We start from the raw sequence: 15,455 nt of genomic DNA on the forward strand, positions 1-15,455 counted from the left end.
AAACAATTCTTCAGGCACCTGGTACTGAAAGCCTGACTGTGTCTCTCCTGCTGGTTTGGGGCGAGTCACTGGGAATGGGGACAGGTTTGCGTAATACTGGACCAAATGGGTTCAGAGGAACCGAGCACACGAGGACAGGTCTGGAGAGACCGTGGTTTGAGATGTTATAAAATCGTGAAAGAAAAAACTAAAACCGTCACTGACAAAGCTGAATGAACTCTTGCTCCTCAACAGGGTACGGTACTGAGGTAGCTGAGGCAGGAACGTTTCAGGGGACCAAAGGCAGAAGCCAACGAGACCACCTCTAAAACAACGTCCAGAGGAGGATTTCAGGTGAGGTTAGTTTGACAGTCATCCAATCCCGTCAGACGACAGCTCCATATCAGTCGTCCGACTTCCCCTCTCTGCCCAGCAGTTGGCCGTGTCCTGCCCTCATCTCCTCGCTCCACAATGAAGAACCTCCTTCTCGTAACCCAAAACTCCTCCTCCCAATGACTCGGATGGGAACACAATGAGGTCCGTTCAGCCCTGGCTGCCCCTTGCTACAGCTCCATAAAGCAGCAGGCCAGATCAGGATACAGGCTGCCCAGACCAAGATTGGGTGGGGGACAAGATTTCAGGGAGGCACTGGAACAGCTCCCCCTGTCACCCTCCAGCCTCAGTCTGACCTCCAATGGGGGCACACCCTTCTTCACCCTACGGGCCAGGGAAACATACTGGTAGAGTCCAAGTTTATAGTTCAGGTCACTGGTTCAGGTCTTGACGCAGAAGATGCCCGTGTGGTCCACTTCCTGTCTGTATGGTCTACTTCCTGCCTGTGTGGTTCAGTTCCTGTCTGAGGGGTCAACTTCCTGTCTGGGGGGTCCACTTCCTGTCTGGTGGGTCCACTTCCTGTTTAGAATGAGTGGAGGAAGGAGGAGAAACTGTTGGCACCTCAAGCACCATTTAGTAAACATTCGAAGAACTGGAATTTCTCCCAACAGAAGAATAACGCTTAAAGGAGAACTTATACTGACGAAAAGTAAGTGAAGACACACTCACACCTACAAAGGAAGACACGGGTAGAACGGCCATTGAATCAAGAGGGCAGACGACTTCATCGTCAGACAACTCACCTTACACAGGTGAAAGCCAAACAGAGAAAGGGGCTTTCTATTCCAGCAGACCAAAGCATGGCATGACATCATATACGTCTGTGAATCGGAAACCACAGAAGTCACCTGTAGGAGGGGAAACTTTGACCCCACTCTGTGCATTCCATTTTCGGGATTCGAGAAGTACATTCGTGGCTAATATGAAACCTCTAATGGGCTCTGAGCTGCAGTTAACACCGCAAATCGGGATCGCGTTTCCCAGGGTCATGCTGAGAAGGGGTCTGAGGCAGGGGGAGGTGTCGGTCTCTCAGATATACCCCTCAGATATCAGGATTAGACTCTGACGAGAGGAGACCACGGAGGGGCTGTCCCAGTAACCAGGCACCTGACACGCATGGAATGGAGACGTAGCTGCCTCTTTAACACATGCATACCACGAAGACAACAGACAGGCTGTCTGCGCTAGCTAGCTAGCTGCTGAATATCAAACTATGAGTTGTACATGCTAGCTAGCTGCTACCAAACAAACCCAAAATAATGTTTGTGCAATCTGCTGTAGCCTATACTCCAAAATAACACAACATAATGTCTGCACTTGCTAGCGGCTGAATATATCAAACTAAAAACATACTGTTATGTTAAAAACATACATTATTTTCATTCTACCCAAATACATATTCTGTAGCCATGGCACAGTGTACAGTATACTTTTATATTGTTTATTTAACTTTCATTTGACCAGTCAGGTCCATAAAAAAAAAAATCTTATTTACAACATGGTCTGTCAAGAAGCAACATGTAAGCCTATAGGCCTATAACCGTGATTCCCTAAAACTAGTAAAAAACTTAAAACTAGTTACCGTTTGATACTTATTAAATTAAAATAACTGCTGAAAGCAACATAGCTACATATAAGGTACAGTATTGCCTCTGTATTACAGGTAATACAGTATTACCCCTTAACAAAATAGATTTAGACATATAGGCCTATATCTGAATATCGTCTTTCAGCGTGGCGGTGGTGACAATTCATCCACCAGCGATGTTTAAACTACTACTGTTATTACAATCATTACGGATGCTAGTCTGTGGCCTAGCAGTAGTCTGTTCTGCATATCTAGTAATGGTGAATAAAATAACCTTATGTTTTAACAGTGCATGTTAAATATATCAGAAAGGTGAATATAGCCTATGTGCTACTCTTTATCACATCCGATTCAATGACGGTAGCCTAACTTAACATCGCGTAAAACCAATGATATCTCAAACATTTTACCATTTTAATCCCACATAAAATTGACACACCCATATAGTAAATAAGGGTCCACTACTAAGAATATTTCCACATACAAACACTTAGAAATCAACACCGAATAATTACCTAAAACGAAGAGTGGGCTAGTAATTTAACCACAGCAGATACCAGATCAATGGTACTTGGTTAAGAAGAACAACATAGGCTTAAAAGTAACACCAGATAAATAAACCTTTTTTCCCATTTTAAGATGTAAGTTAAAAGGAGAGAGGTGGAAGTTGGGTGAGCGATGGGTGTTGGGTTAAAGGGGGGGTGAGAGAGAGGGGAAGGTGAGGAGGTGTTGGGTAACTCAGTCGGATGTTAGGGTGGGAGAGGTGTGGAGGTTCAGGGCAGCAGGCTGGTGGGTGAACTTATTGTAATCTAAGCAGGGGGGGAAGTGGCTGTGTCACAGCGGCCGGTGTGGGGTTACTGTACAGGTGGGGTCTCCCCACCACGTCAGCAGGGGCGGAGAGCTGCTCTATTCATGGGAAGACAGAGAGCAGGAGACCTCAAGCAACATGAGTGCCAACTCCCTTTTCTCTCTCGCACCCTTTTAACCTTTCCACCTCTTTCCCTCCCCCCTTTAACCTCACCCCTCTCTTTCTCTTGCCCCCTTCAACCTCACCCCTCTATCACCCTCCCCTCTCACCCCTCTCCCACTCTTGTCTCCGGGGCTGGTTGGCTTCCTGAGTTGAGGTCAATGCTGTCTGGTGGTCTCTGTTCTCCAGTCCTTTTAACAACACCTGATAGGAGACTCCTTTACTCTGGCCCTTGTGAGGTCAACTCCCAGGTTATCTCAGGACATCTCTCATTTGGTCTCATGTCATCTGAGCCAGAAGAAGGAAAACTGTATAAAAACTTAAACTCAGATCTCTGGTAAAACACTTACTATGAGTATATTGTCAGTCTGTCACATTAAGCAGTTTCTTTATGAAACTTCCACCTTGTTTAAAACCCTTGTTTAAAGGAGAGTACGGACCATGCAAAACCACAACACTCATGAAAAAAAAAAAAAAAAGTAATCTCATAAAAATCTTATTCAGTAGCAGTTTAGTCAGTATTCACAAGGACCCAGGAAGTGGAGAGACTATGGGGGGGTCTACGAGGACCCAGAGGAGGTGGAGCGTGTCTTCAGTTTGGGAACCACCAGGATCTCGTCTCCGTCCTGCATGCTATAGGAGTGGAGTGCCCTGGACCCGTATTTCATCTCCTCTGGGCCGAAGGAGCCCAGTAGCTCCCTGCTGATGTAGAAGAGGCGCATGCCGTTAACGGGCAGCTGGACCAGTGCTTTCAGCTCTTTCTTGAGGTCGGCCACCGTCTGCTCCATCCTCAAGCTGAGCTGCTCCACCTGTTCGCCCCAGCGCACATCCACCTGGGCACAGCGTGGGCTCAGGTCCACCTCCACCAGGGGGGCCAAGCGGCCATACTTCGCCACCAGGCTGTGGTACCTGAGGGTGGGGCGGGGGCGGGTGTTAGATCTTTGAAGGTGGGTCATTTTTAAGAAACTGAAGAGATTTGTGATTTCATCTCCTTCAGAGCAGAAAAAGAAGAAAGTTAACCCTAACTTTTTTACGAAACAGCGGAAAATAAACTAATTGGTGGGAAAACAAACAAAACATATATATACTAGCAGGAATGAATAAAAATATTACGTAACATTATTTGTTCTCATTAATCTATCTTTCTACTTTAAGGATGAAAGTTTGTATACCAGACCATGATAAGATGGTGAAATGAACGACTGTTGATGAGTTATATAATATGGTGCCCGATCAAATACACACCTATGTGTGTGTGTGTGTGTGTGAGAGTGAGTGTAGTAATAGCCAGCGTACACGGCCAACACTGCAGTCTCTCTGCCGTGAGAAAGACGCCCCATGGGAAAGCAGGGGTACCGATAAGCCATCAAGAACAATTAAATAAAAAAGCCTTCGCTTTCAAAAGGTACTGTAACAGCTGGACCAATCAAAGCAATTTCCCCTTCCCTCCCCGAGAAGCCGTCCCACAAAGCCATGTCCCTGGCCAGGGTTTCAGTCTGGCCCACAGGCCTCACTTGGGAATTCCACTTCGGGTCCACACAACACACAAAGTCCCATTCTGTAAGGAGCCATTTTGCTCAAAAGGTCGGATTTAAATGTGCTAACTGCACGTATACTAAATAACATTGCTGCTGATAACGCAGGTATCCCCAAATGCCGTTTGTAAGTGTGTTGGCGTAGGAGGCCTGTGGCATTATGGGCCGTTCTCTCCAAACAGACGCCAGCTCTGGGGCTCGCTCATATCTAGCCTAGATCTCTCGTCCTATCGTCTGTTGTTTCATCCTGGCTGTCTCTCTCTCCCTCTCTCCTTTAATCCACTGTTTAAAAGATGGAGCACTAAAAGGTTGTTGATTTCCTCCTCTCTCTCCCCCCCTGTCCCTCTCTCTCTCTCTTTTTCATTACCCCTGATCCCCCATTTCTATAAGTCATTCTGTTCATTTCCAGTTTGCCAGTTCTGTCCTCGTGTCTGGGCGTGTAGGGCTGGCAGGCCTGTAGGTACCTTTCCATACACACACACACACACAACCTAACACACACCACCAGCTCCAACACACACTCATCCCCAACACACACCCACACATGCATTGATGTGAGGTAGAGAGAGTGCAAGAGAGTGAGGGAGAGAGTGAAAGAGAGAGTGAGAGGGAGAGAGAGTGAGAGTGAGAGAGGAAAGGTACATCAAAAAATCAACCTGTTACCTTGTGTATCGGTTTTCCGATCGGAGTATTCCCGGCACAAAGGACTCATTGAGTGGGGAGAGACTGGCTGCATTGTGTCTCTGACCCTAACCCTCAGTGATACATACACAGACTAGCAGCATTGTGTCTTCCAAAGGTTAGTTTCCCCAGTCAGGGACCACACTTCACCCATCAATACCCAATATACCTCCCCGAATGCTGCTAAGGTCAACACCTCCCACATGCTGAGACGGTCAACACCTCCAACCAGGCACCCCAAACCAGAGGCCTTCCCCAAAGTTATGGTTGTAAGACTTCCAGATCTTGTTAGTAGGTTTCTGATGGACAGTTTTAACATGACCATGGATGTTAGTTGTACTGTCATCTCATAGCTGCACTGTTACACTAAGTTTATCCTGAGACACAAGGCCTCACCAGATCATTAGACATGGGAGATTCTTGTTTTGTAAGAATCACTCTTAAAAGTAATTTTAAAACCACGCTGAAAATGGTTGAGGACCATTTTTAAAATGTATATAATGTGTAATATGTGAGTGTACATCTATGTATGAATGTATTTATATACCTATGCATGTGGGGCAGATGGCTGAGCGGTTAGGGAATCGGGTTATCTAACAGAAGGTTGCCAGTTTGATTCCCGGCCAGGCGAAATGACGTTGTGTCCACTTCACCCTACTTGCCTCGGGGGAATGTCCCTGTACTTACTGTAAGTCGCTCTGGATAAGAGCATCTGCTAAATGACTACATGTAAATTGTGTGTTTGTGTGAGAGGTACCTCTGAGGCAGCTCCTCCTCAGGACAGTCCAGGTAGTGTCTGATGAAGAACCGTTCTGCGTCCTCCCTCTCCCCGTCGGTCACGACGCTGCCGTTTAGCACAGACACCGTGGGCAGCCTGCGAGGGGTCAAAGGTCACCAGGCTCAGCTTCTACATATAGGTCTGGCCACGCAGATCAGAGGTGCTCATACAAGGACAGTAAACTAAGAACAGAAGGACCTTGTGGGGACATTCCTTAGGCCCTACAATTTAACATGCTATTTCTAGAGGGTGATGGAGGGGAAGGGGGGGGGGGGGGGGTTGGAAATTAGTTTTAGGGTTGGAGTTGGGGACAGCACCATTTTGAAAGGGAATTGCGAATTGTCGATCCTCACTAGGATAGTCAAACAAACCTGTGTAGTGTGTGTGTGTGTGTGGTGTAGTGTGTGTCTCTCACTGTGCCACTATGAGGCTGCGTCTCTCTGTGTCGGAGTAGGGTTGCAGCAGAGGGATCCCCATCAGCCTGACCTCCTCTAGCTTCGGGAAGAACAGAAGTCTCCCGATGTCCTCCCAGCTACTTAGCCCTGCGACACATACACACACATGACACAGCGACACACACAAAAACACTCCTCATCCAGTTGTTTTTACACTCAAAAGTTCCACCCTGACGACTGAACCTAACCCTACTCTGACGAGCGCCACGTTCTGGTGCCAGTGTGCGATTGTGTCGGTGTTGTCGTACCGGAGTTGTTGAGGTTGATGCTGCGCAGGTTGGGGAACAGCCTCTCCAGGTTGTCTGGAGGTTCCTGGACGGAAGTCAGGCTGTTGTTGGCCAGCACCAGGGTGTCCAGGCCGGGGTACATGGGCCCAAACTTCCTGACCTGTTGCCAGTCCCGGAGCTGGTTGTCAGTGATCTGCAGCAGGCGCAGGGATGGACAGGGGGTGCTGGACTCGTTCACGCTGTCAAACTCGTTCAGGCACAGGAAAAGCTCCTCCAGTCTGGAGAACACATGGAGAGAAGACTCACACTGGTGTACAGGTGCACACACACACACACACACACAGGTGCTCACACACAGGTACACAAAGGTAGATACACACAGGTACACATCCAGGTGAGGTGAGGCAAGATAACCCTAACCCAGAGGTCAAAGGTGAGCTGACCCAGACCAGAGGTACCCAGATCCAGTGGAGCTTTATCACTCTCTGCGGAACGAGGACTGACGGGTGACCTGGTCTTACTCAGGGGTCTGGCGTGTGACAGTGTGCACCGTGTCCCAGGTGACACGCGTGTTGATGAGGACAAGGCGACGCACACTAGAGAACACCTCGGCCAGGGTGGGCTGCAGCTCCACCCCGCTCAGGGGGTTCATGCTCAGGTTGAGGAAGTCCAAGCGGGGGATGTTTGAAACGATCGTCCCAATCTGGCAACCCGGAAGTGACAAGAGACAGATACGAATGAGTGGACCTCAGTCCCTGAAGGATGTTGTGTGTTAAAAGGTTAATGACCCATATATGTTAATACTCTAGGTAGTTCAAATACATCTGATTTGAGTGAACAAGCAGTAGCTACAGACTCCTGGGGCTCTGGAGCCTAGTGAGAACCCAGCTCTGGAGCCCTGGGGCCTAGTGGAACTCACCTCTGGAGCCCTGGAGCCTAGTGGAACTCACCTCTGGAGCCCTGGAGCCTAGTGGAACTCACCTCTGAAACCCTGGAGCCTAGTGAGAACCCAGCTCTGGAGCCCTGGGGCCTAGTGGAACTCACCTCTGCCCAGTCCTGCAGCTGGTTGTGGGACAGGTCTAGCTCCACCACATGGGCACAGAAGGCAGCGACCTCCGCCTCGTCTCCAGCCTTGGTGATGCCACAGCCGCTCAGCACCAGCACGCTGGGCAGGTTCAGACGGTCTGGGGGGGGCGGGGATTTAAATTTTCTGCTTTTGATCTTTATCTTTTTACCCATCATGCGATTTGTTTTGTTGCTCAATTTGTAGTAAAGTAGTCCCCTATTACACATTATGGCCATCATAGTTTATATAATATGTATGATATATATAAAATGATAATGTTTCTAGCCTGTAAAGCAACTCTGACATCCACATCCATGTAATGAAGACTTGACCTCTGACCTTTGACAGGCGAGCCCTTGGGGCTGGGCAGCAGGACCACGCCCATCCTGTTGCCACGGCAATAGGGGAAGTTCTCCGGGCTGTACTTCTCACTGACCACCTGCACGAAGGTACGGCCCTCCTCGTCTTCGCTAGAGGACTCCATGACACCTGGCCGCTGCTACCTGGGAGGGAGAGGGGGGGGGGAGTGAGAGGGGGGGTGAGAGGGGGGGTGAGCGGAACCTTTGGGTTGTTCCAGTGTGTAAGTGGCCCATGTCACACCTGGAGAGGAGGGGGGCTGTACCTGGAGAAGAGTACCTGGGCCTGGGGGCTGGTGGATGGCTGTGCCAGGGCCTAACACAGCAGGGCTCATGCAGCTGAAAGAGAGAGAACATGTCACATGACTGACTCCTGTTACCCCTATCCTTTGTGACATCTTACGTTCAATTAAGTCACAATGACCTAGACAGAAGGAAGACGGAATCAAAGACTATAGTTACATTATAGTATAAAATACAAGCTCATCATAACTGAATGGGGGTTGGGGGGCTATGTAGGCCACATCTTCCTGAGAGAACAACCATTCTCTCAGGGTGTAGATTTAAGAAGAGAATAATACGGGGCCTGTAGTTGGCAGCAATGACTGTTCAGCTGTCTGAGACTCGTCTCTTTTCGTATCAGGTTGCTGTTGTCTGTCCCACAACCATCTTCACTTATCTCTAGCGCTTATGTTCAAAGACCCAAATGAGATCTGTCGAGATCAGGTGTGAATACCTGTCAAACATGCTCTGACATCAGAGAGCTAAGTATTTGAACTGATACACATGGGGTAAAAAGGGCCGATTTTCCTTCCGCAGTCGTAGATATCGTTCTCTGAGGAGGATCGCTGGTCTGGTACAGGTGCATTGGCTAACCATTCCCCGAGAAATACGTTCACGCTTATATCAATCGTGAACTTTCAGTGCTGCGCACGCACCTGTCAACAATTGGGAAGATGTGTGTGAGATCGTCGTTGATTGCGTAACTTGGCTACAAAACATTCGCTGTAAATTAAGAAAGGTGGGGGAGGTGTGTTCAGGACACAGCTGCCATGACAACTATGTTTATTGCGGTGCAACCGTGCGTTTACGGGGCATAAAGGTTACTTACGAGTGATAGTTCAACATTCTGTATTCGGTAATGCAATGATGTAGGGTAACAGTGAATGGTTTGGCCAGAGATGCATCCGTCAACAAGAATGAGGAGATTGTGGATCAAAAGACAATATTGAGTGAGTTCAATAACCTTCAATAACCTAAAATCCACGGCTTGGTACGTCAAATCACTTTGCCAGATTACCAAACGCGATTAAATTAAATATAAACTACAAAAGTAATTTTGTAAAAATGACAAAAGCCAGAAATTGCCAATGGGACTGACATAACAGGTTGTCGACACTATTATAACGCTCCTGTTTTTTTTTTAACGTTACACTATTGTTTTTTAAACGTTACACTTCTGGTAGCTTTCCTGGGACTATTTAAGTTAGACTATTATTTGGGTCCTTTCAGAACAAAGTGTGCATTCGAAATATACGGTGAATGGCATTCAATATGTGCGCAGTCAAATACTCTTGGTTTACTTACCGTCTGCACACGGGAGTCGAGACAGCACTTTAAAATATCTGTTATTGTTGTTTGGTTAGGTGAAATAAGACCCTCCCCTTTGACTAGGAAGTGACGTTTTTCAACAGACAAGTCCATCAAGATCTTAAACAAAAACATTGTATAACACATTTCCGCCCACCAATGTGAAGCATACATTCAATAGCTGCATATGCACAAAGCATGCGTTTATAATTCAGACATTCATCAGGCGTTATTAAGTTATGGACTATTAATAAGGCTTGAGATCATGTTTATCACCAGTTGAAGATTGGAGCACTAATTTTTTCTGTTTTGGTACACATCTATTTGTCAGCTCCAACACTAAATTGCATTATTGAGGCAGAACCATTGACAGAATGTAGTCCTCTCTTATAAACACCATAGACTTCCTCTGTTGGCCGTAGGTAGTACTGCTTCTCTTGACCATGGACGTATCATTGTTATTATTCTCCCAAAAAAATCATAGATAGCATTTAGTCTTAAGTCAGTCTAGTCTGGTATTAAACTGACATGTGTTGGTAACGTCTTTCTAGGTGAAACGGGTTTGGATGCAATGAATTACACTTATTTCCGGATATAAATTGCCGTTGTTAAAACATTTTATAATTATGTGGCTGTTTATGTGTGGTTCAAATCCTCCTACATAGCTCTTGTTCACAGTACGTGCTTGAGGATGCACCCATGAGATTCTTCATGTATGTGTAATTTAATATTCAGGCGTAACATTTACAAGCGGCAGGTAAGTAAGTGCAACAGTTTTTCTTTTGTTAGATTTTTTTGTCGGTTTATCTGAGGTAATGCGCCACCGGCCGCACACTCCCGATCCTGAACAGTAGGGAGCGGTGATGCGCTTCAAAAACGTTGGTTGCAATCTGCCAAAACCTCAACATGAGAAGAAGATTGCCACTGGTTATGGTAAGTGGCCAGTGAAGGACGTGGACAGCTGCTAGCTTTGTTGAACTCGTATGAGATCCCTTCTAATTTACCTTCACATTGAGTGTCGCTTGTTAACATAAGGTTAACGAACTGTTGATTGGTGGTCTAAATCACATTCGCCTTTTCTCAATGACAACACTTCATCGCATTCTCCTGCCAGCTACTTAAGACATTTCAATGTGGCGAAGACTGTGCCTGACAGCACGGGCGACTCACAAGAATCATGTATGCTCGCTGTTGATTCCGTGTGACACGCGACTGTGCGCCGCAGTCTGTAGCAACTTCAGCACAGGTAGACCCCTCCACAATGACATTTTCAAAGGTAGGTGAACAAAAAAACTAATCATCCACTGCTACAGCTTTGATAGTAAACTCCACTCTTACCCAGTCTTAACCCCACTCTTATTCATTATGTAGTCATTGAATTTAAATGTGCTGTTACCTGTCCAAAGTTCAGTTGCAAAAAGTCAAAAAAATTATCCATTTGCCAGGTATTTCTTATGATTGTTGGCACGGATTCTTGTAGATGATTTAGATCAGTGATTTCCTCACATAACAGGCTGTTTGACCTGAGTAGTTTAGAAGGAGAGCAACGAGCCTGAGATACAAGGATGGAGAGGGAGACTCGACCCCAGGTTTCGATTAGTCTACCTATGGATCTCAACCCTGGTCTTCATGCCCCCCTGTCCTGCATGTTCTAGATGTTTCCTTCCTCCTAACACACTAGATTCTAATGAATGGGTCGACCCAGGGATCGAGAGGCTGCTCTAATCACACAGTTTTCTTCTGGCGTTCAGAGGTGGAGTCCCAGTTCAAAGCGTTCAGGCAGAAGGCGTCCGATGCCCTGCCCGGCAGTGACTGGAGTCCGTTTGAGAAGAACGCCTCTCTGCCCCCGGAGAGGGCAGACATCGTGGTGGTGGGTGGAGGCGTGGTGGGCTGGTCCATAGCCTACTGGCTGAAGAAGAAGGAGCGTATCAGGGACGGGGTGCGGGTGGTGGTGGTGGAGAAGGATCCCACGGTGAGTTGCTCCTTCGGGATGTTCCTCAAACACAGCCCAGAGACACTTCCTGTCTCTCACCTTCAAACACAGCCCAGAGACACTTCCTGTCTACCTCACCCTCAAACACAGCCCAGAGACACTTCCTGTCTACCTCACCCTCAAACACAGCCCAGAGACACTTCCTGTCTACCTCACCCTCAAACACAGCCCAGAGACACTTCCTGTCTACCTCACTGTCACACTACACTTAATGATATTAGTAATATTAAGTGTCTCGATTAATGCGTATAGTATCTGTGAAGCTTAGGCAGTTTTGATCGCACACGTCACTTCAGACCAGCATTTACAAAGGAAGAAGAAACTGATCCAGGTGTGACAGGAGGCCTGATCCAGGTGTGACAGATCTGGTCCAGATGTGACAGGAGGCCTGGTCCAGGTGTGACAGATCTGGTCCAGATGTGACAGGAGGCCTGGTCCAGGTGTGACAGGAGGCCTGGTCCAGGTGTGACAGATCTGGTCCAGATGTGACAGGAGGCCTGGTCCAGGTGTGACAGGAGGCCTGGTCCAGGTGTGACAGGAGGCCTGGTCAGTTCTAATGTGGTGGTTCTTCCTCCTCTTCCTCCCAGTATGCCCAGGCCTCCAGTGTGCTGTCTGCTGGGGGCATCCGTCAGCAGTTCTCCCTGCCAGAGAACATCCAGCTGTCCCTGGCCTCCGCGGACTTCATGAGGAACATCAACGTAGGTCCACCACAGGGAACTAGAACCAGGCCAGATTAGACCCAGGCAAGGCCTGACTGGAACCAGGCCCGACTAGACCCAGGCCAGACTAGAAACTAGATACATAATAAACTAGATACACAAGTCTAAAGTGAGTTAAAGTAAAGAGTTAGTGTTAGAGTTATTGCCAAGCAACGTTTACGTCAATGTAGGTCAATGGTTGTTTATAACTGAACAAATACTGACTCTTGAGCATTTGGTTTGGGTTTGTTTGTTTTGAACTCCAGGAACATCTGAGTGTTATGAATGAAGACCCAGTGGACCTTCAGTTCAACCACTCTGGTTACCTTTTCCTGGCCAGCGAGAAAGTGGCCCACATCATGGAGGAAAACTACAAAACTCAGAGGTGCTCTGCTGTTGACTACGTTTCCCAGGGTTTCTCAGCACAGCCGACACCACCCACTCATACCCTGTCTTTGTACACTTAAATGGTACCGGTAACCCCCTAATCCCTATACCCCTAACCCCTGTACCCCTGCATCTTGTACCCCTGACCTCTTAACCCTGGCTCTGTGCTTCAGGGAAGCGGGGGCCAAGGTCTCCCTGTTGTCCCAGGCACAGCTGAAGGACAGGTTTCCATGGATCAACACTGAGGGAGTGGTGCTAGCCTCCTACGGTAACTAGGCGTGCCTAACAACCACATTCATAACCTTTTGTTAGCTAAACTTCTAGTCTTTTAGTCATACTTCTGTTTATGTATTACCACAGGGCTGGAAAACGAAGGCTGGTTTGATCCCTGGACTCTGCTGAATGCGTTCAGGCGCAAGGCCATGTCCATGGGGGTGTACCAGTGCTTTGGAGAAGTTACAGGTAGGACACACGCATAATAACATCGCATTTATCAACATAGTCAGTGGTTCACAGTTCTTGCCAGGATGAGCATCTTGAGTTAATGGTTATCTTGACCCATCAAAATGAGTGACTTAACTTGTATTTATCATCTGCTGAAGGTTTCAAGTACGTCTCGAATGCCATGACAACTCAGGATGGTGAAGTGGTGGATTTCAAAAGGATCAAACATGTTAACGTAAGTATTATTGATGGGTGGAGTAGTAGTGATATGGAAGTTTCTGGTTTAAGGGATGTGGGTTATGGTGGTAAGGAGGTTTACACTATAATATTAATAATATTACATTTGTTTCAAATGACTGTGCTACTCGAAAATACGTTAACACGACAAAAATGGCAAAACGTTGTTTTTATCTTGCGGATATTTGCATGGAGCTCTGTGTTTGTGCCCATGCCGCAGGTTCAGATGCCCAACAGTCTAGAGTATCAGCCGGTGGAGTGTGCCATCGTGGTGAACGCGGCCGGCGCCTACTCCGGCAGGGTGGCAGAGATGATTGGCATTGGCGCCGGGGCGAAGGACACCTGGGCCGGCATCCATCTGCCTGTGGAGCCCAGGAAGAGGTGGCTAACGCTATTTGCTATCTGCTGTCTCTCGCTAACGCTACCTGCGGTCTCTCTAATGCTAACTGCTGTCTCTGCTAACGCTATATGCTGTTTTCCTGCTCTTCCTATTACTATTTTCTTGCTTATCCTATTTTCTTTTTAACAAACCTTTTTTTTCAAACATGTTTTCAACCTTTCAAAAAAAATCTCCCTTTTCGAGAGAAAAAACAAAGTAAAAACCTTTTTTCAAAAATCTTTTTATAATCGTTCCCCACACACAGGAAAACTAAGGAGGCTAAAACGGAGTAAAGCAGATTATTTTTCTTTCAACCTTTGCAGGTTTATCTATGTGGTCCACTGTCCAGACGGACCGGGCCTAGACACTCCTTTCCTGATCGACTACTCTGGAGTTTACTTCAGACGGGAGGGCCTGGGCGGGAACTACATCGCTGGGACATCTCCCGAGGAGGTCTGGATCTCACAGCCTTTTACTATCACGTCTGGAGTCCGTTTGGCTCCTGAAACCACAGTCAGAGCTGTCTGTATCGTCCAAATGCCTTCTCTGACTACTCATGTTTGGATGGTTTTCGGGCTGTTTTTCATGCTGAATTAAGGCCCTATTCTAACCCAGGCTGCTGCAATAAGGCCTCAGCCTACATGGTACACACACTTATCCTGTAAACTAACAGGGTGTCCCCATGTGTAGATGTTGAAGATCTAAATGTGTTTCCAGGCTGAGGAACCAGATACCAGTAACCTGGAGGTGGACCACAAGTTCTTCCAGGACAAGATCTGGCCTCATCTGGCCAATCGTGTTCCAGCCTTTGAATGCTTGAAGGTATGAGGAGTACAAGATGACCGATTCTAAAACGATTGCATTTCAAAATGTTGTCATCTGCTGTTGAAATGTTGTAATCTCTCCTTTCTCCGGTCGTCGTCCCCACCCACTCCCTTTCTCCTGTATCTCCCCTCTTTCTGGTCAACCCACCCATGTCTTCCCCAACCCCCTTCCCCCCCCTTCCGGTCTGTCCTCCCCCCCTCCGGTCTGTCCTCCCCCTCAGGTCACAAGCGCGTGGGCTGGTTTCTACGACTACAACACGTTCGACCAGAACGCCATCCTGGGCATGCACCCGCTGGTGAGCAACATGCTGTTTGCCACGGGCTTCAGCGGCCACGGCCTGCAGCACTCCCCCGCCGTGGGCCGGGCCGTGGCCGAGATCATCTTGGACGGAGAGTTCCGGACCCTGGACCTGAAGGCCCTGGGGTTCAAACGCATCCTGGCCCAGGAGCCCATGCTGGAGAGGAACATCGTCTGAGAGGGTGGGTGGATGGACTGGAGCCCTCCTGGTCTCTGGTGGGGTTCAAGGACTGGAGCCCTCCTGGTCTCTGGTGGGGTTCAAGGACTGGAGCCCTCCTCCTCTCTGGTGGGGTTCAAGGACTAGAGCCCTCCTCCTCTCTGGTGGGGTTCAAGGACTGGAGCCCTCCTCCTCTCTGGTGGGGTTCAAGGACTGGAGCCCTCCTCCCCTCTCCAACATGCAGCTCATCCAGCTAGAGTAGATAGCTGGGTCGGACTGGCCTTCGGGAGAGTCGGGAGATTTCACAAACGGCCGCGGCATGATTAAAAAAAAAATAAATAAATAATAACACTGTTGTGGGCCGGTCTGCGTTTCAAAGTCCCGGGCCGTTTTTCAGTCCCAGTCCAGACCTCATAGGTAGTG

General features: G+C 48.0%; 2 protein-coding genes across 5 annotated transcripts; one reads left to right on the top strand and one right to left on the bottom strand.

The window, feature by feature from the left end:
* Positions 1-1,792: 1,792 nt before the first annotated feature.
* Positions 1,793-9,699, bottom strand: tbcelb (tubulin folding cofactor E-like b). Of its 4 annotated transcripts, none has more exons than XM_047037353.1 (9): positions 9,613-9,699; positions 8,292-8,364; positions 8,009-8,168; positions 7,648-7,787; positions 7,125-7,306; positions 6,625-6,881; positions 6,337-6,463; positions 5,901-6,017; positions 1,793-3,836 (listed from the first exon to the last, which is right to left on the bottom strand). In XM_047037353.1, the coding sequence occupies exons 2-9, from the start codon at positions 8,358-8,360 to the stop codon at positions 3,488-3,490; spliced, it is 1,401 nt and encodes a 466-aa protein (XP_046893309.1). In that variant the 5' UTR covers positions 8,361-8,364; positions 9,613-9,699; the 3' UTR covers positions 1,793-3,487. The 4 variants fall into 4 exon arrangements, with proteins under 4 accessions (XP_046893309.1, XP_046893311.1, XP_046893310.1 ...); XM_047037355.1 differs by having other exon boundaries at positions 8,009-8,172; positions 8,306-8,364; positions 9,613-9,645; XM_047037354.1 differs by having other exon boundaries at positions 8,009-8,172; positions 9,613-9,629.
* Positions 9,700-10,351: 652 nt separating this feature from the next.
* Positions 10,352-15,386, top strand: foxred1 (FAD-dependent oxidoreductase domain containing 1). The gene is made up of 11 exons (XM_047037352.1): positions 10,352-10,891; positions 11,367-11,587; positions 12,196-12,306; positions 12,573-12,691; positions 12,867-12,961; positions 13,054-13,155; positions 13,296-13,372; positions 13,595-13,755; positions 14,077-14,206; positions 14,471-14,575; positions 14,799-15,386. The coding sequence occupies exons 1-11, from the start codon at positions 10,747-10,749 to the stop codon at positions 15,051-15,053; spliced, it is 1,521 nt and encodes a 506-aa protein (XP_046893308.1). The 5' UTR covers positions 10,352-10,746; the 3' UTR covers positions 15,054-15,386.
* The last annotated feature ends 69 nt before the right edge of the window (positions 15,387-15,455 follow it).

Source organism: Hypomesus transpacificus, chromosome 17 (genome assembly GCF_021917145.1).
Source record: "Hypomesus transpacificus isolate Combined female chromosome 17, fHypTra1, whole genome shotgun sequence".
In the NCBI taxonomy this organism is placed as follows: Eukaryota; Metazoa; Chordata; class Actinopteri; order Osmeriformes; family Osmeridae; genus Hypomesus; species Hypomesus transpacificus.